The 25,884-nt window shown below is 36.0% G+C and overlaps 1 protein-coding gene across 11 annotated transcripts in view; it reads left to right on the top strand.

Moving 5' to 3' along the window:
• Adgrl2 (adhesion G protein-coupled receptor L2) overlaps positions 1-25,884 on the top strand; it is a 273,166-nt gene that overhangs the window by 178,847 nt on the left and 68,435 nt on the right. For all 11 annotated transcript variants that reach the window (XM_013514481.1, XM_013514478.1, XM_013514474.1 and 8 more), the window contains one exon: positions 10,611-10,824. In XM_013514481.1, coding sequence (XP_013369935.1) covers positions 10,611-10,824 — 214 coding nt within the window. The remainder of the gene's footprint in view (positions 1-10,610; positions 10,825-25,884) is intronic.

The following is a 25,884-nucleotide window of genomic DNA, read 5'->3' as shown; positions in this document are numbered from 1 at the left end:
CCATTATAGCCTTGCATATTAGTGGTGACAGCTCAGATTTCAAAAATTTCATGTATCTAGACACATCTTAAGCCTTGTGTAGGGGAGAATAAAGAAAATTGTTTAAAAATTGTATTTGGTCTCTTCTTTTCAAGTTGGGAAAGTGTATTGGTATGCACCCCATACCTGTTGGAGAATACCTTGCCTCCAGCAGATAAGCCTAATGTGCTCAGGAGAGGGAGTGGGGAAGGAAGGAGGAAAAGAAAGTGATAAAAGAGGAAGGGGAGGAAGAGTAGAAGAGAAGGAAAATGTCTTGGAGATTTTAGAGAAAATAATGTCTTTTAAATGTATGTAAAAAGAAACTTGAACGTGCTGTCTCTTTCTGAAGAAAAAAATAAAAACGCTAACACTTTTTAAATGATCAAAGCAAATGTGGAAACAAAAAATAAGGGAAAGAACTTATGAAAAATCAAGAGTTGAGATTTGTTTCTGACAGTGTCAATTTTTCTTACCTAAAGTTTGAAGTAAATGCATCAGAGGAACGCATACCAGTAGGGATAGAAGCTTTCCCCTCCCGTACACTTGAGTCAGCAGTGGTTGAATGATTACTTTTGGATTCCTTGAGAGAAATGAGTGGGTGGTTTCTCAGTGCAGTTTCAGTGTCGTTAAAGCAAATAAATTCTAGAGTTGGTATTAATTGGCCCCCTTATAGATACCTTTAATGAGGGAGCTGGTTGTTATACAGGTTGCTCCTTCACACTTTTGGAGTTTATTGTTGCCTGTAAAAGTTCATTGGTATGGAAATCTTACATTCCTATATGTTGCTGCCCTACTTGGCATTTAGTTTAAGTGCTCCTTTTTAAAAAATGAAATTTTGCTTGGTAGTTTTCTGTGAGTAAAACTTGTTTGGTTATTTTTAAAAACTGTTGTTGATATATAAATATAGCATAGTAATAAAAAAGACTTTGAGTCCAAATTTTGAGACTCTTTGATCTACGAGACCAGCCTGGGAAATACTTGCAAGCCTCCACCTCTAATTAGTTGTATTCATCAGGCTCTAATACGAGACAGGGAAGGAAGGGAATGCTATCTAACCAGTATTATTTGGGGTGAGTCAGGAGACATCTCCCATTTATGCATTTTTGCTTCTCATTGCTTTGCAGAAGAAATACTCAAGCTGTTTTGGGGACTTAGTGGGAGTTTTGATAGCAAAAGAGTAGTGAAAGAAATGATGAAGTAGAAGGTTATATTGAACAAGCAATGTAGAAGTGGAGCAACAAATTGTCTTGTCAATCTGTAGTTATTCTCTAGTTTCTTTGTCGGTAGTGAATAAATTATACAGAACTATTTAAGAACTTGAATTTGGTTTTAGTTTAATCTGACTTGAGAAGTAGCATTTCTGATAGTAACTTTTTAATGATAAGCTGGTTTTAATAAGTTATAAAAAATAAAAATATTTAAAGAATATTTCCTGTTTCCCTAGGGGAACAAGGTACTAGTCAGATTTTTGTTTTGCTTTTACACAATGAATCACAGATACTCTGTGATGATTTTGAGCTCTATCAGGCGATCAGTCAAAGACCTGTTGTCAGCCAGGGATATAGCTCAGTGGCACAATGCCTGCCTAGCAAGTGCAAGGTCCTGAGTTTGATTCTCGGTGCCCAGAAAAAAAGGACCTGTTGTCAGAGTTCTACAGAATAATGTACTTTGGTGACCATAACATCATGTTTTAGTCTTTGTCTCTAGACACCTGGATTTTTTGAAAGACATTTTCTGATGGCACGTGTATGTAGCTTACATTTGAATGCCCAACACTTTACTATGGATAAAAAACAGAAAACTGGTGTTTGGGTTTTTTTTTTCTTTCTCCCTAAAAATAACTTTCACGTTCCATGTGTTTGATAATCTTTGAGTACATAAGATGTAAAAGAGAGTGAAAATTCAGGGCCTACTGTGCTCCCGGGACGGTGCTGCAAATCAAGGGTACAAAAGTAATGAGGGCTTCGCTCACTTTCTCTGGCAGCGCTCGAAGTCCAGTGCCTGAAACACACGCTCATAGCGTGTGCTACCTGCTCTGCTAGAGAGGCTTGTGCTTATTCCTTAGTTGACTTCATCCATACACCCACTTCTTTAACATGTTTATTTTGTGTCCTCTATGAAGATAACGGTAAACTGACCCTTTCCTAGGTTTTACCATCACTCGTGAAAGTTACCAAACACAGGAATCCTTATTGCTTTTGTTCATACCCCTAATGACTAGAACAGTGCTAGACACATACTAGGTGCTCAGTAAGTACTGGAAGAAGTAAATGAATGCTGCAAACCTGAGGTCAAGTTTTCCTTTCCCTGTACAGAGGAGTCTTTAAGTGGATTATGAAGCTAATTGTTGCCTAAGAGAAAGACAGTAGACCATCCTTTGTGAACAGAAAAGTTTAAACGCAGGCACCAAGAAGTTGAGCAGTATTGAGGCTTAGTATGAAATGCATTAAATGTTTTTAAGAAACACCTGGAGTGGAAGTATTCTGCATTTGTAAGCTTTGGAGAACTTGTAGCTGAGACCATTAAGCCTGTCTTTCTGTGGCATATATTATTTTTAATAGACATGCTTGCTAGGAATTCTTCTTCTAAAGTTTAATATTACACTGATAGTATTTTATAACTTAAATCACTGTGTTTTAATGGCAGTTCTGAATTATTACTCAGTGGTGGATAATTTAGAAGTTTTTAAGTGGGAGATACCACTTTCTTTTGAAAAAGGAATTTAACCCCAGATGTGTTGGAGGGCTCCTAATGCATATTTTCTCCTTCGAATTTGAAGAGGCTCGTTAGAAATGGTACTATTTGTACCCAGCAGCTGATGGCACCTAAATTACCTTATTACCTTAGCGTGTCTGATGAAACTGTTCAGAGTATGGTGACTCTAAACAAGTAACCAACTTTCAAAGTTTTCCTTGTATGTTATATAAGTGGAGTTAAGTATTAATTTAGGGTTATGTATTTATTTTTTATTTTAATGTATTTCCAATGTGAAACGTAGCACTCTGGATTTCAGTTGAGGTTATTTAATATGTCATTGTAAAGTGTTGAATAAACTGAAAACCTTAGAAAGAAAAAATTTTAAAATGCTTCATAATTTAAAATTTCCGACTCAGGTTTTTTGTTGTTTTTAGTACTGCGGATTGACCTCTGGACATTCACACTGAGCTGCACCCCCAAGCCCTGACCCACCCCCATAGATTTGTTTTGTTTTTGAGACAGAGCTTACCAAGCTGCTCAGATTGAATTTGAATTTGAGATCATCCTGCCTCCTCTTACCAGAGCATGGGGATGACATCTACCACACCCAGGCAGTTCCCGTTTAGTTTTTTATTTAAAATAAGCCACAGCTTCTACACCAGAACAACACAGGAAGCTAAGACATATCATTTGATTGTGCTGAGTGGTTATTTTTAAGTTACACAATTTTACATTGTTTGAAGAAAGTCTTTTGCAAAAATTTCATATTCCTGTGAGGTTTTCTTTGGTGTTTCTTTTTTTTCCAATTTTTAATGATGATTACTACTGGTTGCCAGTAAATAGTGATTGGATTCCTTGTGTGGAGTTAGTACATGTACAGAATAATTCTTTTTCCATTCCCCTACGACTCTCCAGTCTTATTTGTCCTCTTCCTTTTGCGAAAGATTTGTTGTCCTATTTTCAACTATCTGTCTTTTATTTTGCCCTTTATATATACTTTGGATTTCTCATATAAGAGAAACCATGTGATATTTACATTTATGGTTCTGATTTATTTCACTTAACATGGTCTTACTGTGCATCTCTCTTCCTGCAAATGACTCGAGTTTATCCTGTTTATTTAAAAATTGGTACATATCCCCGGCTAATGCGCCTGTGCTGGGAAATGACTATTGCTTTCTTTCATTGTCTTTATTCTTAGCCTGAAAACAAAGTCATGGAGTGAACATTTTTTGTTCTCCACATGTCATAAGTTAGGCTCCACATAACATAAACACATCCAAACAGTTACGTTAATGAGCACAAAATGTTTGATACTGTAGGGTTTGATTGATAAAATTATCTCTGAGGCGGACCTTAACTGAACCAGCAGAGTGACCCTCTACACATATACATTAAGTAGGTTTTTTTTTTTTTTTAACAGATTACCTTTTAGTATAAAGATATAGTTTAGATCTTTGATTTTTTAAAAAATTGTGTTTAGCTGACTGAATATGCAGCAATAAATGAAACAAGTCAGCTACTAGTGACTTAATGCATCTTTGAGATGTACTTTCAACACTCATTTCCATTGTAGGAAGAAATTTCATTAGCATGTATTAATAGGAATAATTGTGAAATTTCATATGCCAGCACTGGTAAGACTGTGGCCCAACTTAATGGGTAGAGTGGGAAGTCACAGCCTCAGGCCCGTAGAGGTCTCTGGTAATCAGAGGCATCGTGCTTATGGGGCCCGCAGGCAGCATGGGCAGCATTCACGACAGGGTTTAGTTCGAAGTCATTAAGAAAAATGGGACTAGAAAAGTTGAACTTTTTATCTTACAGCCTCGTAAGAATATGTTCATGGGAATATCTGATTTTTATAGAAATGTGTAAAGAACAGACTTAGTGGAGATGACAGTAGAAAACAAAATGTTCCCATGCAGGTGTTTGAAATCTATCCTAACGAAGTGTGCTGTTTGTTGCCAGAGCGCCATATTATCTTGCAAAAGTATTTATGAATGACGTGAAATCCAGTGATGGAATTCCAGTTCTGGTCCTCCAAGCTGCAGTCCGGTAGCAGCGCATCTGTGTATTAGGAGTCATCCCCTGAATGCGAACGATTTCAGTCCTCAGTCACTGCACCTGTTGCTGGGAGGTGTTTATTCCAATCACTAGCCTAAAGCACAGTTATTACTTGACATTTTATAGCTGGGGGGGGTGTCTTTTCAGAATCATTTATTCAGAGAGGAGAAATGGAGCAAAACAGTTCATTTTACTCTGAGCACCGCTATTTGGCGGTATTCACGTTTGCACAGCACAAAGCTTCAATATTGATTTTTTTGCTCACAGAGCCTCCCACACTTTCTTTGATTGTTAGGGTCACGAGATGGATTGGGTTACACTGTGTTTGTTGGGAGGCTTAATTTTTTCTTTGTTGAGATGAAAATACAGCGTAGAATAAGCATCGTAGTAAGGGTGGTGAAAAGCTTTAATCTGGAGACTTCTTTATTGCGATTTTGCTGACTGAGCCATTTCATGGGGTGCTTTAAGGTCACATCCATGGTTGCCTTTCCTGCTCGTCCTCTTCCAGGCCTGGCAGCCCCCAAGCCACCCTAACTATGTCGGCCATGTCAGGGACCCCCAAGTGTGCTGCTCGTTGTCATCCTTATTTGGAGAGGCATTAAAATAAAATTTCAGAACGTGAACCCGGGAGCCGCATTGATGGGTTTCAAATCCTAATTTTATTCTACTGGATGGATATATGACCATGGAAAATGTAAAACTTTTATTCTGTAAAATGGTGATACCCATAGAACTGAAGTGTTTGGTGGTTTTGATGATGTTTAATCGGGAACTTTTGTAAAGCCATTAGAGGGACTTTGGACAATAGTGGAATAAAGAAAATGACACATGTAAAACAAGTGTAAAATGGGACAGTGTCATCAGCAACAGCCATTTGGGGTTCTGGAAATCACACAAAGCAAAACAACCAATGGGGAGCACTTAGTTTGAAAATCTGCTGGAACTTCTGTTGTGTGGGAGCAGTGGACGTTCAAAGCCTACTTAGAGTTGAGGGCCAAACCCGCCATGCCTAACAGCGTGGCCAGGAAGGCTGCCAGCCTTTAGTTATGTGTGGTTCCATTTGGGAAGACTGGGAGGTCAACCTGCACTCAACAGGTCAATCACAGAAATGAAAGAGCCGGAGATTCTCTGTGCGTCTTTGAAGCTACACATGTACAAAGACATGAGGGGACTTGGCAGAAAGTAACAGGAGGACTGAAAAGTGGGCACACCTTGAGTACTCTCCCTAACGCACACCCAGGTCAGAGGAGAGTGGGGTCCGGAGTATGAGCTCAGCGTTTTGGTGCGGCCAGTGCCCAGTCATTGGCTGACCACTGAATTATACAGACGGTGATGACTTCTAGGTATGTAGGCTAAAAAAATAAAAATAAAATAAAACAAAGCCACAAGCAGAGGCATAGGTAGCTGCACTCTGTGGGGAAAACAGATTTTTCTGTAGATTCCTTCAGGACACTATTTATCACAGTATCAATAATTCTGTAATTCTCAGGGAGAAAGACATCTGCATTCAGAGTTGCTAAGTGTATTATTTAAAAAACACACTTTTTAGCAACTACAAACATTTTATGAGATACACAAAGAAATAGGAAAGATTGTCCATACTCTGGAGAAAAAATACTCTATAAAAATTGCCTCTGCTGTGGGCCCAGGTGATAGATTTAACAGACAAACGCTTGAAAGCAGCTATTACAGAAATGTTCGTAGATTAAAGTAAAACTATATTAGAGGATTAAGAGGAAATATGACAATGACTTAACAAATATGTAATCTCAATGGAGAAATGAAAACTAATTTTAGAAGACCTTAGAGAAATTCTCGGCACGTCTTAGTTATTCTATCAGTACAGTGTAAGTCAGGTTTTCCTCTGCCAGTACACAGCCCTGCTTCATCAAAGTGCAGATTCTGATTCAGTAGGTCTGGAATACAGCCTGCAGACCTGTCACCTTTGAAAGCTTTACCAGGTGACTGACGGAGTCAGGGTTGGTGATCAGTGACGCACTTGACAAACGAGTTTTTGACAATATGTACTCTAAAGTAGCTCATTTTAAATAGTTGAGAATTGCTTCGTAGAAAGGAAGAAAGTTTATAAAAATGACTTTGTTACAATTTTTTTCCTACCCTCAGTATGGAAGGTCATTAATGTGATATAAATAAAGGAGTAAGTACATGTTTTTAGGACTAAGGTCTTTGTCTGATTTAATTTACTTTGAAAGTATTGAGTTGGGCTTTCCAAACCTTTTTTTTTTTAATGTGGCGCTGGAGATTGAACCCATGCTAGGCAAGCGCACTACCGTTGCATTACAGCCCAGTTTTTCCTTCTGTAAGCCTTTAAATTTTATTTTGAGAAAGGGTCTTGCTAAGCTGCCCTGGCTGCCCTCAAACTTGGGATTCTTCTGACTCAGCCCCCTGAGTACTAGGATGAAGAGGCTGAGCCATTCCCTTAAGTTTTCAGAGAAATAATGTGCAGTGTCCAAAGAAGGCACAGCCATGTGCACTTTTCTTAAAAATTTATGTAAACTTTTCCTTCTATAACTGGCCTGCATTTGGTTCCCCCTTCCACTAAGACTTTGAAATAACTACTCCAGAAAGATCTGTGCAAACATTCAGCCCCACACCAGCAAGGAGTTATTTCAATATTACCTGTTATAACACTATTTAATTTTATTTCACTTTTCATATTTTTTTTCTTGTTATAAACACAGTTTAGATCAACAAAAATTCACAAATAAGTAGCTTAACTATCATACGAGAAACACTGATGAATCCCATTAATACATACATAGAACACAACAAATACACAGAATTTAAATACGTTTTTGTTGTTGTTCTTTTTTCTTTTTTTAGGTACCGGGAATCTAGCTCAGGACCTTGAGCTTGCCAGGCAGGCGCTTATGCCACTGAGCTAAAACCCCAGCCATTTTGTTGTTTTTCTTGGGGGATGGCATATAGCTTTCATTTATTATAAGTCATTTCTGTCTTTTTAAAAAATAATGACGATTTTCATTTTCACTACCAAAGGAGAACAAATACTACAGAGGAAAGCACATTGCAGTTTATGATAAACAAATATTGCTTGTTTGATGTAGCAGTTTGGTTCCACACCCTTTATTGGAATATGTCTGAATGTGCTACTCATGGTATCGGCATTGTGACTAAGACCTCACCATCACAGTCTAGTAGGGTAGATGCATACTGAAAATGCATATGGACAGTAACATGTTCTAATAATCAGCATGTTAATAAAGATACATGAAGTTCAGTGGACAAGTAAGAGCAAGAATTTGGAAAAAACACGTTGAAAACAATAGACATTGAAATATTCGGTAATATTCATCATTAGAAATCTCAGGTTCTTTTTTTTTTTTTTTTTTTTTTCTCCGGTACCAGGAACCGAACTCATGACCTTGCGCTTGCCAGGCAGGCGCTTTTGCCACTGAGCTAAATCCCCAGCCCCTAGAAATCTCAGGTTCTTTGCAGTGAAAGCACACGTACAATGATCTCTTTTTGCCGGTAGATTTTTATTAAGTCTACTAAATTATTTTGATCTGCACTTTCCTTACTTTACTTTTTTTGGATGTCCATGACAGGCTTTAAAAATTCTTCCTGTGTGTTACTAAAACAGCAAGACACTCAACTGCGTAACTTTTAAAAACAATAAAATTCATCCAGGGTCATAAGTATAGTCCCGCGAATTAAAAATAAGCACAAAAGTTAGAAGATTCAGTTTAAAATCACACAGGTGCATAATTAATTATGATTTTGATATAATGGTAATAATTGTGAATTATGGCTCCAAGCTAGTCTTTTAATAGGGTGTTCTAATAGTCCTAACATTTTAATAATATAGTTTATTCTGTTTTATTGTTGAACAATTAGAAGTCATCTCTTAATAGCTTGTGCTCTAAAATTATTTTTCATGGAACTTGTTTGAATTTCCACATCGTTTTTACCACAAATACGTTCAACTCCTGATGCCATAAGTATTTTCCATTACAGCAAATATAATAATATTAATTTAAACTGAATTATTTAGACAGTATAGGATCAGGAGAGAAAAATTATGAGTGCTGCATATATGAATATGTGTATTATATATTTCAATATATAATTGCATATTTCATATGTATATAAATGTAAACACGAAAGCCCTGTTTGGAGAGGCGTCTTTTTAGTTTGGCTTCCTTGCTGTTCGTCCTGACATGGGCTTTTTTATTTCTGTATTTCCCCTTCATTAATACTGTGCTTTTCCACATACGTTTAATGCTGTCTCAGTACCTTAAGCTTTCTTAGTGGAAATCCTCCAAGGTTGATGTTTACCGTGATTCCCTGAAGATGCCTGTGTTTTAAATCAGTCTTTCTTTCTTTCCTCTTTCAGTCCAGTTACATCTTTTTCAGCAGAACTGAGGGCGCACTAAGTTTGAGAATTAATGGTATCTTAAACCATACCATTGTGTGACCTGATAACTCTTCTGGAATTTCATTCATATCTTAGAAAATAGATGCATTTTTATCCAGATGACTATATTTCATTGAATTAGTGACCGGAGCTGTGTGATAAGAATACAGAGGGTGATTTTCAAATTACCTTGACCTAGATACAACCCAGTTTAAGTTGGAAGTTTATAATTTGTAAGGGCATTTTTTTTTTTTTTTTACTTCTGAGTGTCAGCTTCTCTATAAACAGAATATGTAGGATAAGTCATAGGATGCAGAGTAATTAAAGCAATAGAAATAAAAATAAAGCGTGCCTTTTGTAATAGAGGTGCAGCAGATAGTGACAAGCTAAAGAACCGAATTAAAACATTCAGGCAGTGTTGAGCCATTCTTGGTAGCACAGCACGCTAGTATAGCACAGCTGTCTGTCATACAGACATCTTCGCTATGCTTGGTTTTCTGTGTTTTTACCTTTTGTCCTGTGCCTTGATACTATTCCATGGGACTCCTGGGTGAAAGCTGTGATTAAAACTTGACATTCTACCCTTTCATTCCACTCAAGAATCTTTTGTATATCACATACACACAGTGGTTGTCAACAATCTGATATACCATATATAAATTCCTTTGGCATTTATACCTTTACATACATTATTTCCCTTTGGAACCATGCAGGTATTAAAAGTAATGTCACAGATGTTTCATGTCCATGTTGTAGATCATACAACGAAAGCCTAGAAAAATTTTGTTGCTTTTAGGTCTTTTAACTTGTTGGACAGGATTGAGTTGCACTGGAGTATAGTAATGCTATCTTCAAATGTCTATCTGCTAAACCCTTTCAGTAATAGCAGCTGTAGTATCTATAAATTGAAAAAGTTAGTGCGACATAAGTACTCAATATCATAAATACTTTGAGAGAAATTAATTATTTTTAGACTAATGGTGTGTGTGTGTGTGTGAACAATGAGTATGTGTGTGTTAAACAACAAAGTAGTATAGCAGAGTGTATAGTGTATAGCAGAGCGTTTATTCCATTTCATGAATAAAAATTGTTCCTGATGAGGAGTGACATTCGATATTTGCATTAAAACTTGTCACTGCTTATGAAGTTGATTAACTTTGTCATTTTTCTTTAGACGTATTCCAGAGGAACCATTTAATTTGTGTTTATGCTAAATTATGTAGAAAATGTTTTGATAGTATAATTTCAAATCCCCTAAAAAATGCTAAGTCCAAATAAAGACACATAGACAGAATAATAAATTCCTGATATAGGTAAGAATAAATAAGGTGTGTATATGACACTCTGATTATAAACATGTTCCATATTAACAAAGCTTCATTAAAACAGTTTGCTATGAACGGGTTAAAGTGTAGTTCTTTCTTTTTACTTTAAGGTTTCAGCAGAGCAGCTTTGCCATTTGGGTTAGTCAGACGAGAATTATCCTGTGAAGGTTATTCTATTGATCTGCGATGTCCGGGCAGTGACGTCATCATGATTGAGAGCGCTAACTACGGTCGGACAGATGACAAGATTTGTGATGCTGACCCATTTCAGATGGAGAATACAGACTGCTACCTCCCAGATGCCTTCAAAATTATGACACAAAGGTAAATATTCACGTGTTAATACCCCATTTTACCAGGTCGGAAACTGCAAAGTTACCCTAATTACAAAGTGGGCAGATGCTACCCATACCACAGCCTATAAATTAAATTGCATTGGATTTTCACCTACTGATGTGGATTTCTACTTAATATTACATTTCCTACAACATTCAAATGTACGCATTTTAGTGTAGACGGAAGATACGTCACGTATACATTTTTTTATCTTACGTATTGGAAAATAAAGACTAATTCAGATATTTCCTTATTTTTTAAGGCTTAAAAAGTTTGAAGTATATTCAGTAATAAGGATGTTTATATGGCCAGGGTCTTTGTTAATAATGGCTCCTGAACTTTTTTCTTTGAACCAACATTAGTTTTTAGGGCAGTTTTAGGTTCACAGCAAAGCTGATTTATTGCTGAATAAGTACATGTCTCTCCTTATCAGTGTCTCACACCCCAGGGGTTCATTTCAGTCTTTTGAACCTCCAGCGACATGTCCTGTCCCCCAGAGCCCATAGTTTACACTGGGGTTCCCTCTCGGTGTTGTACATTCTGTGTGTGTTAACAAATGCGTAATGATATATGCCCACCATTATGTCATATGGTTTCACTGCCCTAAAAACTGCTGCTTCACTTATTCATTCTCTTCTTCCTCTGAGACCTTTGACAACTACTCATCCTCGTGCCATCTCCTTAGTTCTGCTGTTTGTCAAATGTGAAATAGTTAGAATCATATGCCTTTCCAGACTGGGTTCTTTGACTTGGCAATATGCATTTTTAAATGAGAATAAAAAAAAAAATTTCATAACAAAGTAATGAGAGAATAACAATAGTTAATGCATTGCTTATTAACTTCCAAGTAAAGTACAAGACATAGACCAAAACAATTCTCACACAAAAAATAATAACACAAAACTTTGATCTCATCACACTAAGATAAACTAGTAATATAAATGGAACATAGCCTTTTTTTTTGGTATCGGGACTCGAACTCATGACCTCAGGCTTGCCAGGCAAATGCTTATGCCACTGAGCTATATCCCCTGCCCAATATAAATGGAACAAATGAGCTTCTATAGTAAAATATTTTTGAAACAGTGTAATAGGTAGTTTGGGGAGTATTTGAACTTCTCTACTTCCTATTTTTTCTCTTCTGTATTGCGTTTAAATTTTCACTGTGTCTTTTCTTAGCTCATTTCTTTTTAGCACAGAAAAATACTCCATTGACTAGATGCTACCACAGTTCATCTCATCACAAACTGAAGGACATTATGATTGCTTTAAATTTTTATTTTTATGGATAAAGCATCTATAAATATCTGTATGGAAGTTTTCTGTGCACAGAAGTTTTCAGTTCATTTGGGTAAATGTCAGGGAGTACAATAAAAGTATGTGTAGTTTCATAAGAAACTGCCAGACGCTGTCTTCAGAAGTGACTACTGTTTTGTGTTACTACCAGCAATCAATAGTACTATGTGCTGGCCTACACTTTACTGGCATTTGATGTTGATTGTGTTTGGTTTTTAGCCATTCTAATAGGTTTGTAGTGGCATCTCATTTTTGTTTTAATCTGTAATTTCATAGTGGGAGCGTTTTTCATGTGCTTATTATCCTGTGTGTCTTCTTTGGTGAATATTCTATTTGGTGTTCGGTTTTTAAAATCGAGTTTTTCTCTTGTTTAGTTAGCAATTCATTGTGTACTTTGAATAACAGCCCTTCTTATCAGTTATGTGTTTTGCAGATATTTTTACCCAGTTTCTGGCTAATCTTTTCCTGCTTTTGATAACAGCAATAAACAAGAATAAAACAACAAGTTCAAACTAAGAAAGCGTATAGCTGGGAATAGAGTTCCTTGTTTTTCCAAGGAATTAGAGAAAAATACCATTTCAATAGATTGAATAATTTTTGGTTATCTTTCCTAGCAGATTTATCCTCGTCCTGAGAGTGTCATAATACTAGAAAACTAGTAGCAAGTACCATCAGCATACCAGAGATTTTTAAGTCAAGATAGAAATGACATTGTTGAATACTAAGGGGAGCTGTCTGCTTTCTTCAAACAGTATACAGACAGTTAAATCTAGTAAGGTTCTGCACTTTATAGTTTAAACCATTCCTATCTCTTTCTCTTTCTCTTCTGTTTTTTGTTTGTCTTGGTTTATTTATTTATTTTTTTAAAATTTTTTATGAAATGATTTTAGGGCTGGGGATATATAGTTCAGCAGCACAGCACAGCGCCTGCCTGGCAAACACTAGGTCCTGAGTTTGATTCCCAGTACAAAAAAAAAAAAAAAAAAGATTTTCAATATAAGACGAAAGGCAAATTTTCTTTTTTTTTAAAATTCAGAATTAAATAGAATTTATCATCCACAATTAGAAAAGCTAAACTTCAGGATAATATAAAATATGATGACATTAATTTCCTAAAGGCACTATAGTTTGTATTAAAAACACAGACAGACACTGCTGCCAGACACAGATGGAAACTATGCACACATTATAGCAGCCATTGTAGTTTGTATGAAAGTATTGTTAATTAGTCGTTAGCTGCTTTGCAGAGATCATAACTCAGAGAAGTTAGAATGAATATGATGAATATAGAGTGTGCACATATATATATTTAGTCTGAATATATATATTCAGACATGACAGAATGTTTTAATTCCTTGGATGAAATGTAAGCTATGGTTGTTTTTATCTGTTTTCTTTCTCCATTGAGGTCTGCTCACTTACAGAAAGTAGACAAGGGGCTTCTTGACCTATAACACGAGTATGTCCCACTAAATTCGTCATAGATTACCAGTATCTTAAATCAGATGCCTTTCCATGCCTAGCCTACTGAACATCATAGCACAGTGTAGAGTGTCAGCCATTGATTTACCCTTGTGATCACATGGCCGGCTAGGAGCCAAGATTGCCAGTCATCATGAGAGAATTTGGTCTCTGGCTCCCACTACCCCAGGAAAAGATCAATATTCTTCGTGCAGTTCTACCGTGCTTTTGCACCATGATGAAATTGAAAAATCCCAAGTTAAGCTTTACATATCAGGGACCTTCTGCATTTGAGATACAGTACACAACTCTTACCATCTTTTCTTTTTAAGCTGTGGTACTGCCATATTAATTAGAATTTTTGTATATATAAGATATGAAAATGGCTATAATTATCATGCACTAAAACAGCAATATCCCACTTCAGAATTTCTTTGTCCAGCCCTCCACATTTTTTGTAAGGGACACTAAAGTGCCGCTCAGATTATTGCTGATGTTTTATATTTTGTTTACTAGGAAAGCCCTACATCATTCTAGTCTCATTCACACACATACATGCACACACACACACACACACACACACACACACACACACACATACCTGCTTCATCTGGGCAGAGTATTATGATTAGTTTTCTAATTCCTTAGTCCACCTTAAAGTATGGTAGTGAGTTTTCTAAATAGGGCATTGTTCAGTATGGACACAGTGAAAACAACTAAAGAAAAAAGAAAAGAAGAGATGGAAGAAATCTCAAAGTTTTAAGAGTGGGTCACCACATTTTGTTGTGGCATATTTTTATTGACAGTTATGGTCACTTTTTTTTTAATGCTGAGTCTGATAAGGTCGTTAAGATGTTTTGTAGGAAGCTAGACTGGATGTATCACCTTGCTGTTGAAAGATTTCCGTTAGATTTTGCTTTTAACATCTTATTGACATTGTTATAAAATTCAGCCCAAAATGCCATTTGCATCAATAGTGCTTGCATAAATAGTGCTTCCATCTTTTATGAGTAGCGTAAGTGTGAAATTCTGGCCTGTAAAACAAATCCAATGTTAGAGCTTAACTTCCCTGGGTTAGACGGATTCTGAAAGGTCAGCTTCCCTAATCTGAAAACCCAAAACCAGAAATACTACAGAATCTGAAACTTTTTGAACACCAACGTGAAACCACACCAATAGAAAACACGACTGCATGTAAGCTTATGTGATGGGTTGAAGTCAAAGCACAAACCGAATGAAATACTGCATAAAATTACCTTCAGGTTATAAGTCTGTGATATATTTGAAATACAAATAACTTTTATGTTTAGATTTGTCTTATCTTCCTTATATCTACTATATATATGCAGGTATTAAAAAAACCCTTAAGATCTGAGACATTTCTGTGTCAGGCATATGAAATGATGGATACTAAACCTGCTCCACATTTTGCACATGGTCTTTCAGAATCTGAGAACTGCCTGCCCTTGGCAGACAGAACAGACACTTGCTAGTAGTTGACCATTTAGCCCAGTATTCACATGTTAATTCACCTTTCAGTGGTAGTGATACGAGTTAGGTCTTCAGAGGCAGGCTGGAGTGAAATAGAAGAGAAGAATTATTATGTGTAATCACCTGTTTTTACTAGACTGACCAGCCAAAGGCAGTGGGAGTTAGTTCAAAGAGAAAGTTTGGCAGAATTGGGTTTAAGGGATTATACATTTTAGGTGGTCGAATCAGATGTGTCTTGTACTTTTATATATGAATATTATTCCATATTAAAGGAAACAAGAGGATAAAGCATTGTTTATTTTGTAAATATGGGGCTGCGCTTCTTGATATTACTGTACCTTTTTTTAGCAGTACTGGAAATTAAACTTAGCTGCTTATGCTAGACAAGCACTTTACCATGAACCTACACCTCCAGGTGTTTTTTAATTTTATTCAGAGACAGGGTCTCCCTAAATTGCTCAGGCTGGCCTCAAACTTGTGATACTCCTGTCTCAACCTCTGGAGGATATAGCATTGCATGCTTGCTCCACCACACCTGGCTGATATTATGCTTTTAAAAGAAAATCTAGAAATTGGGAGCATTTAAACTCTGTAAAAGCCTTTATTTGTTCTTTCTGCCCTTATTATCAAAATCTGCAAACAGTTCTATGGAGTATTGGTACAAATAAGGGACAATTCCAACACTAACAGCAGAAAATACATTCTAAATTGTATTACACTGGTGACCTATAATTTTTCAATCAGCAGAATGATGGTTTAAACATGAACACTTCACTGAAAAGGAAGGCAGGGTTGAGATGATTTTAAAATTAGTTTCATAGTTGTAATTGACAAGTGCCCTATATGTGTGTCACACTAAAAACCTTAAGGAATTCTGTCATATTTGACTAGTTTAGAGTTTCCAATAACTACAAGAAAAACAAGGTAGGCAGTATTTTTGAAACTGAATCATTATGAATAATTTCTGAATATGTAGAATAACTTGACTCTTTAAAGTGCTAAACCCTTAACAACTTAGCAAATTTTTCCATTTATAACCTTGAAAATCTGATATTTTGTAATTCAACAGAGAGACTCATGTTTATTTCTTTAATGTATAAAATTTCTCTTTGGAAATGTCAAATAAAAATAATAAAGTTTTTCTGTGTATACAATGATAGAGACACAGACATTTTGCTGCCATTGCAGTATATTTACTTTGTATTTCAAAGTTTTTCATCTTTCTCCTCCTCCAATTACCACTTCTACTAGTTGAGTCAAGCAAATAAATACACTTTTACTTCAGACCTTGATCATAAAATTATTAGTATTCATTCTCCACTTTCTATCTTATCCTCATTTAAAAGTGTGAAAGTAAGGTTTGTTAGTAACAGATCAAAATGCTTGACACCAGAAATGTTTCAGATTTTGGACTTTCACAGATTTTACCGGTTGAGCATCCCTAATCCAGAAACCTAAAATCTGAACTGCTTCATCTAAGTATTTCAAATTTCAGACCTCTCCTACTGAGCAGTATTTCAGAATCTTTTGGATGAGGAGTATTCAACATGCATGTTTGTCCTTGAAGTATTCTGAGTGGCTCATCCTAAAAAGTACAAATAGAAATTCTTTCTTAAAATTGTTTACATTTTATACATTATGAAATAGTCACCATGACAGATATTTTTAGTACTGTTTGAAGATAATTGTTGTGAGACAGTACAATATGGAAACACTTAAAACAGTTTGAGTTCATTAACAAAAATGTTTCTGCTGTTACTTCTGAGTATCTTTGATTTGATTAATACAAAAACTAGGATTTTGCTAACAGTATCTGTGTTTTGCAGTACTTGATTATAATTTAGTGCTTTAAACTGATGTGCTGAATTGTTCCTGAAGTTCTTTCTCAACCTCTCTTTGTTTATATTCTTCTCTCTTAAGAATCTATTCATTGTCATCAAGTCAGTTTGCCGCTTTTCTTCGTGTTTCTGTTTTTAATTTAGCTTTGTAATAGTTTCTTAATGTTCTAGCACTTTTGCCCTGAGATCTGAAAGTAAATAAGTATGTAAATTACAAATTTATATTTCAGTATTGAATGTGAAGTTAATGTGTGTAGATAGGTCATTTTTAATAGGCCACTTTGTGCTGCCGTATGCATATTAGTGTACCTTTGTACATACAAGGAGAAGAGAGTGATAGTGCATGCTTCAGCTCTTCCCTGTGTTTGGAAGGTGTACTTTGTGTAATTGACTGAAACATAGCCTTTTTTTGGTACTGAAATTGTGCAGTGAAAGGTTGACATGTCCTAGACTCAGGGACCTGTCATAAGGTCTTTAGTTCTTTTAGTTAGCCAAACATGTTTTCCACATGTATAGGTAGGGACTGATTAGAGTAGAATAACATAGCTGTGTTGTTTGTCGTTGAACAAAATTCAGTATATGTTTGTTATGCTCACGTCAGCTCCTTTAAGTTTGCTCCGGTACGGAGTGTTAGGTTTACAAATACAGTGACACCAGTTTATGAACTTCATTTGTTGCCCGATTTTGAAAAAGGTGGCCACGTTCATGTTGGTCCCTTGATGCAGAGTTCACAAACAGAAACAAAATTTTGCCAAATGCTTTTGTTAGCAAAGAAATTGTTCACAAACAAAAGCATTCGTGAACCAAGGTAGCACTGTATTTCAGCAGACACAGGTTTGGTGTCTGCACGAGTGGCCAAAGGTGAACATCCAGATGGAAGAGATTTGAAGTGGGTAGCTGCAGGGGAATGGACGACATTACCCCGAGACTGTGTAGTTTGAGGATGTGGAAGCCCTAGACAACCCCTGCCGTTTGAGGAGCAGAGATAAAGTTGCTATCAAGGAAAATGGAGCGGGCATACGAGGAGAGTGTCTTATAAGCCAGTAGTAAACTATAAAAGTGATGCTATTTTTCTTGGTGATGCTGAAGATTTCTGTTCTAACTGCTCATATATAAATATTGCTAGAATTTTCAAGATAACAGAATTTAAGGATAGAAATGTAGAAAAATGGTAATCAATCTTGCACAGACCGGCAAAAATTGGGCAGTAACTGTTCTTACAGAATTAAAAAGTGAATAAGTTCAAGGTTGATGAAGTAAGGGTGTCATTAAGAGGTAGTTATCACAAAGCAGTGGTGGCGAACCCGTGGCACACATGCCGCCTGGACACAGAGAGCCCTCTGTTTGAGCATGACCCGGCAGCTGACCATTGGTAACAGTTGTTTTTTTTCTAAACTAACCTCAGTATTCAGGGTTAATTGCACTTTTCGATAAATAAGTGGGTTTCAGGTTGCACTTTGGGCACTCAATCTCTAAAAGATTTGCCATCGCTGTCATAAAGGAAAGGAGAAAACCTAGCTTCTGGAAGTGAGGTGAAGTTTATTATTTTAAACCAAGGGACACAAAGGTTCGGGAGATGGAAATGGGCCCTAATGTGTAGGTACCACAAAATCTATTCCTCTTCCATCCCTATTTATTACTTTTCTATCCTTGACTTTCCCCTTTCTAAATCTATAGATGTCCTGGTCTATTATTTCTAAGTAATAATTTATAATTTATTTAAGTTTATTTATAATTTATAAATTAAAAATAATTTATAGTTTATTTAACTTTTTTTTTCTTTTGGTCTTTTTGAGACAGGGTCTCCCTATGCAGTTCAGGCTGGCCTTGAGCTCACTTTGTAGACCAGGATGGTCTCTAACTCGCAACGATCCTCCTGCCTCAGCCTCCCTAGTGCTGGGATTCAGGAGTGTGCCACCACGTCTGACCTTATTTAACATTTTAAACCCAAGAACACTTCATGTGATGACATTTTCTTGTGTCACTAAGGATCTGAAGGAGTGCGTTACGAAATATGTATGTGCGTGCATGGGTTTGTCAGTTCTTCGCAGTGCAGAGCACCGTGCATCCTGAAACAAGCAGTGTGGTCTTTCCCTCTGCCGTTCCACCTTCTTGGTGCCAGCAAGTCACATAGCTAAGGACCTTGCACTGGAGGGTTGGGATGTGGGCCAAGGAATCTATTTAAAAAGAGTCATTCAATACCTGCGTTGTTGGAGCTGCAAAGGAACGTGGCTGATCATATCCCAGCCCCCTCTGATTACCCTTGGGGAATCAGCAGTTATTGCAGATGACATACTTTATTCTGTTGCTGCCTGTATGATCTCCTCATTCATTTAAAAATATCCCTGGGAATGAATAGCAGAATGATAACCCTTTTTTATGTCATGAACCTTTGAAAAGGGCTGAATTGTTTGCCTCAGAGGCCAAAAACTCAAATTGTCTGTACACTGAATGATTAATACTTCTTTAGAATTTTATGAAAAGTCTTAAATAACTTTGAATTTACATTGCTGATTTTTTTGGATAGTTGTGTTATTCTCAAATACACTAATAGGCATTAATTATGCATAAGTTACTTAAACAAAGGAGATACTTAAATACATACACACAATTTTACTGTAAGAAATGGTGAACATCGAAGCTTCTGAGAATCCATCCAGGAAAATCCATTAAAATGCAGTCGCAGTTGTGCCAGTGTTCTCTGGCAGACTTCGTGATTATAGATTTCACTTTGTGTGTGTTCTCCTTGACATACAAGCTGCTCAGTTTTGATATTGATCATTCATTCTTTCTAAAGAAGCTTTGTGTCCAAGTCAGAGCTTCATGAGTTTTTTTTTTTTTAATTTAATAAACACATGTATACTGATACCTCTATACAGGTAACAGTAAATTTTTCAATTTTTTTATGATCTTCAGATCTCTTCCTCATTAGTAGCATTTATCAGGGGAGAAAAATTAGCCCAATCTGCCTTTTCATCTAAATTGATGTTTCATAGTATTTGGGGAGCTAGTATGTTATATTCTTACATTATTATAAGTGCTTACTAGTCGGGATACTCTTCTGTTGCCTTACTCAGTACACTTACTCATTCCCATAGGATCTAAGTCTGCTACTTCTGAGAAACTCCATTCTTACCCTTACGCTGTTTATCCCGAGTGCTTTTATCTATTCGTGGTGTCAGGTTTATCAACCATTTGTCCATTAGGACGAAATACATAGGGGGAAAAATAAATAACTCAAATGCTACTAACCCATCATCTCTATGCAATTTACTTAGGTTATTTTCTGTTACTTGATGGATTTCCACTAATTCTCTCACTCGTGGCTGAGTTATTTCAAGACAAGTAACTGGAATTACAACCCACATGTCTTTGGCCAAGGATTTGAGAGGTTACTAGTATAGATTCTTGAACCTTAGTGCAGTAATAAATAACCATTAAAGCTCTAATTGGTATATCTAATTGGACACATACTTTGCATGTCGCTTACTGATGGGCATTTAAACCAAAGCACTCGTTATAGCAAGGAGAGGCTATTGGCAGTAAAATAATAAAAACACAAACCATATTAAACATTCACATTTAGTATACAAGAAAGACTAATAAATTATAAAATGGTCTAGGAGATGAATTATCTAAATATCCCTTAGGACCTTGCTTATCAAATGATGGCAAAAGATACAATGTCACATCCCAGATTCTGCACCACAGGGTGTTCTGTTTCATCTTTTTAAATGAAAATTAAAATTAGCTGAACAATTTTCTTACTAATAATGAGGGCAGAGAATATACGTGTGACTGCTTATTTTTACTAGTATTTCCCAATAATGTGTGGATTTTAGTTTTCATAGTGTGTCTATCGGCTTGGGAAGGCAATGTTGTCCTCTCAGCGGCACAGTACTAGTGTTCAGTATAAACTAAGGATTATTCAGTGAGATCCAGAAACTTCAATCATATTTTAAAACTTTGAATTTTCTTCTCTTTTTGCACACAGACAGGTTGAAGGGAAATTAGTGGTTTTTTTTTTGGTTTTTCTCCGGTACCGGGAACCGAACTCACGGCCTTGCACTTGCCAGGCAGGTGCTTTTGCCGCTGAGCTAAGTCCCCAGCCCCGAAATTAGTGTTTTTAAACAAAGCTTTATGTCATTTTAGTTCTGGTGACTGGGCTCCAGTTTTTATTTTTTGAAAGTAGAAAGGTGAGGAAGTAGAGTCAAAGTAATAGTAAACGTGGATATTTCATTTGATCTATAAATTTCGATACAATCATAATGGCCTTTTTTAGTGCTTTTCACAGCTTTAGAGATTATCTAGTCCAGCTTTCTCATTTGCGTGATGAATATTATAGGTCAGATGACCAGGCTGTTTTTATAGTACATATGTTGCTGTACACCTTGTAGTTTTTACTCCCCCTGAGCATTCTTTGCTATACACAAAAATATGGATTGTATTTAAATGTATAAACTTAAGCAAGTGAGTTGACAGAACTTATTTGCCTCATTCATATCCTAGACACACTAGTGGCTAATCAGATGTCCAAAATTTAAATAAATTATTATTTAATGAAGCTTTTTTTGTGGCCATTGAGTTTTCCGGGGGCATTTTACACACACACACACACACACACACACACACACACACACACGAGTGAAGCACACAAGATCTTCTCATGGACAACAGTTTTCTAATACCAATTTGAGTAACTATTTTGTGATTTAGTTTTAGTACATATGTGTTTCTGTGATGTCATACTAATAATGTAAAAATTTAGTTTACAAGCATCCTTTTTAAGGAATTACACTTTGGGGCTGGGGATATAGCTCAGTGTCGAAGTGCCTGCCTGGCAAGCGCAAGGTCCTGAGTTCAATTCTTGGCACCAAAAAAAAAAAAAAAAGTTATACTTGAACAGAAAAACAGAGGAACTTTAACCACAGTTGCAGACAATAGCTGTGGGATTTATTTTAGAGTTACAAATCAAGACATAGTCACTTATTTTCCTTTGGATTGGCTTTCTCTTTTGTTCTTATCATTCATCTTCCCCAGAACACTTTCAAGACCAATACAGGAGGAATGTAATACAGTGCATCTTTCTGCCACTTAAAAAAAAAAAGAGAACAGCAACAAGAGAACAAATTACGAATAAGAATTTCACTTAAGAATTTAGAATTACTTTTACTGTGATGTACAATTTCATTTTTATTAGCAGGAAAATAGTACATGTGCACATAGAATTTTAAGAATAGTTTAAAAAAAAAAAAAGAATAGTTTTACTGGGTAAAATACGGTATTTACTATTAATACATTGTATTATTTGATGAAAAATAATCAAATAGGATTTTAGGTAAATTGACAAATTTCCATTGTAATTATCCTGGTACATTTAATGAGATCTCCAGGTAAATAAAATACATATCTATTATTTAGGGGAGAAAACAGTTATCGATTTACCCAAAATCCTTACTTTGTTTTCTTACTAGCAGTGTGGCAGGAGGACAGTACTGGTGACTCAGGATCATTCACAGCATATTCTGTTGTCTAATTTTATTAAATGAAGAGAGAAAAACATTTGCTGTTCATTTAAAAACAGTTAAATTGTCAGCTATTATGGCTTTATTAATTTTTATACATCATGTACTGAAATCGTAAACATACAGAGCTTAGTGACACCATCGCAACAAGGAGAAGCAACAGTATTGACATGATACTTTGCATAAATTGTGAGCAGTTAGGTTTCTGATGGCATTTTCCTAATATAAAGTTATCTGTCTTGCAGGTTATAGTCATCTTTTCTTCTTGTTGTGCTATGTGCTTTTCTTAAGTATATTAAACAATTTAAATTTCTAAATGCTGTTTATTACCCTACAGTTAGTTTTTGACCCAGTGTCCCTTTCAGATGTTTCTGGAAAAAAATCTCATTATGAAGAAATACAAAGAATAGTTCTGTAGTCTTTCAATATTTATTTTTTCGTATAAATCAATCAAAGATATTGTGTGACTCATCTCTGTCACCGTTCTTCTAGTGTTTCTTCATGTGTCACCCGGAAGCAAGCAAATGTGGTTTTCAGCCTCTCTTAAACACACTACCCTTGACCTTAGAGTGTCTGAAGTAAGAGTTGCTTTATGTATGTGGACTTGAAATTACTCCCGTGGTCTTAACTGCTTTTATTTTTTATCACAGAGCTGTCATTGATGTTGAATTCACGTACAGTCTTTGAAAATACTATGCTGTCTCTAAGGTAGAATCATGATCAATGCATCAGCCCATGAATCTTAAGACATCAAAGCCATTCACTTGCATAGGTCTCTCTGCAGGCACTGCAATATGTTTTTTGTGCAGTTTGCAAAAGTACAATAGGTAGACACAATCTTTAAAGGTTTTGATTTCATTCTCCAGACTTTCCTGTTTCTCTGCTCATGTATGGTGATTTAAGAGTAGGAAGAGCATTTGGAGATTCTGCTAAGTAGACATTCAACTTTTGATAAATTCAGCCTGCGTTTATTGGGACATTTTTCCGTGGTTTAGAGACATATGTACGGTTGAGCTATTACTAGCTATTCTGGTGAAGAAATGTTATTTAGAACTAGCCCCGTTGTTCATTATATTCCTTACTGATTGTGACATAATGTGCAAAGCTAGATGTCATGTTGCAATTTAAGTATGTCTTATGACACCTGACATAGGTGGAAGTGGAAGAGAAGCAGTGCTTATAGTGGATCAATCCAGAGTTAGTCTATGAAAAATTCTTTGTCATTAAATGTGTAAGATACTAAGAGATTATTTGGTTCTTATAGAGAACTTAGATTTTACCTATAAATTCTTGGTGGAATATATAGACTACACAGAGCAAGTGTTAAGGCTGTACTTGAAATTATACGTGTTCTGCATTGCCTGCCCCTTCCATGAGTGTAATGGAAAACAGAATGTATCAGAATTTCAGGGTTTGTAGGGCCCATTCTGAAGTGTTGCAGCAAGCGTGCGCACATATGGCAATGCAGGTACATATTTTGTGTATCTCATCCATTGCTAATAAAAGACAGACGTCAATCAGCTATCCCAGAAGAATGGCTATGTTGTAGAAAGTGACACTATGAAGCTGTTGTATGAGAAGACAACCATGCAGCACACAGCTTAAAAAAAAAAAGCAGAAGGTATGAGAAAGGAATGCTAGGCAGTCAATTAAAATCTTAATTGAGTTTACTGGATTTAGTTGGTTGTGGTTGTTGGGTTTTTAAGTTTTACCTGTGATTATTTTTTCCTCCAAAAAATAACTGTTTACTTTTATGCTTGATTTTTCTACTTGAGATTTTTTTGTTTCTTAAAGAAAGATCCCTAAGGTTTATAAGCTTTGAACTACCCAAACCAGAATCCACATCTCCCTTTTTAAAATTTATAAATGATTTAAATTTATAAATGATTGGTTTGAAAAGCTGGAGTCGTGTTCACTGGCCGTTCCTAGGTCGATGTGTGTGTTTCAGGACACTTCGTTGTGTCTTTCTGATACCTTTTTATTTCAAAGATTTAGGACTTGTAAGAAGATACTGAAAAATTACAAAAATCTGACCACTAAATTTGAGGTGTGGTACTTAGGCAGATAGGGTAACAAAACATTTATTAAAAAAATTTGAGCTAAAATAACTCATTTTCACAGTTTATGTAAATGAATACCTCGTTTAAAGTCTTCTTATTGTAATGTGAAATAAATTAAATGAATTTTAATTTAAATGAGTGGACTTATCTTTTACACTCTCCCTCCCTCCCTGTCTCCCTATTTTTGGAAGTTCCTTTCACTCCAAGCCCTCTTAATATAAATAGCTTTTGTGTGGAAAAAACTAGTAAGATCCTTTCCTTTACTAATATCAGTAATTGAAAGATATTTTATAAATCAAAGGTTTTTTTTTTTTTTTCTGATTTCTTTGGGTTCTTCAAGAGCAATACTATACAGTAAGAGGAGATGAGAGAATAATTTTCTCAGGACTTTTTGTTATTTCATATTTTTGTCCCATACATTAAATTATATTAATATTCTAGTCTAAGGTGTTCTCATCACTAATTTTTGAAATTCTGTACATATAACCTAAAAGAATGTTTATAAATAACTTTCATAATCAGATTGTGGGTTATGTGAACGAAAATATATCTTTCAAAAAATGAATATAGAATGTGTTAGAGAAGAGAGATAGACCGATGATCATAACAAATACTATTTTTGATAGTTGATTCAAGACATTTATGTGTACACTGCCATTTATTTCAATCCTTGACGAGTAGGCCTTTATTAGGGCATGATGATTACTGAATGTGAAATGTAACCAAGATTTTTATTCAAATATAATTTAAATATTCATCAAAGAGAAGTTATGCTTAAGACTGACAGAGACTATTAACATCAAATAATATAATTAACTGCATTGGGTATCATGAAGCAGAGTTAGCCAAATAGCCAAGAGGTCTAATTGCTCTAGAGTTTGAGAAGCAATGGTTTTATTTTATGCTGTAGCTGTGGAATTAATAGTAATGTGGTTTCCTATGTGGGCCAATTAAAAGCTGCCTATTAAGGTTCATTGCTCTATAGGAAACCCATTGAATATCGCTTAGTAAACAGGATTGACATGTCAGTGTGTACAAGAAGATAAAATAGAATAAAAACCATGGAAATGAGACGGCGCATTAAAAGAACTGCCTTTGAAGACAATTCATAGAACTCTTTCCCATTCCATTGTAGCAGGGGATACTGCAGTGTGGCCCAGATTCCACTATTAGGATCTGGCTGTTCCCCAGCGGCCAGGAGAGTCGCCCTGTGCTGCGCCCACAGGTGAGCGCCCCCTGCAGGAACTGCCCGGAGTAGAGGAGATTTTAAACCCTTCTCTCCGGAGACAGCACTCACTGAGTGACAAAGACTGGTCTCCTTGTCTTTTTGCTGCATTTCAGGACACTTTGGAAGGGCTCTCCCCACACCAGACCTCC

The sequence above is a fragment of the Chinchilla lanigera genome, unplaced genomic scaffold (assembly GCF_000276665.1).
Source record: "Chinchilla lanigera isolate Chin_1 unplaced genomic scaffold, ChiLan1.0 scaffold00022, whole genome shotgun sequence".
Classification (NCBI taxonomy): domain Eukaryota; kingdom Metazoa; phylum Chordata; class Mammalia; order Rodentia; family Chinchillidae; genus Chinchilla; species Chinchilla lanigera.
This window is presented reverse-complemented; position numbering and strand designations above follow the sequence as displayed.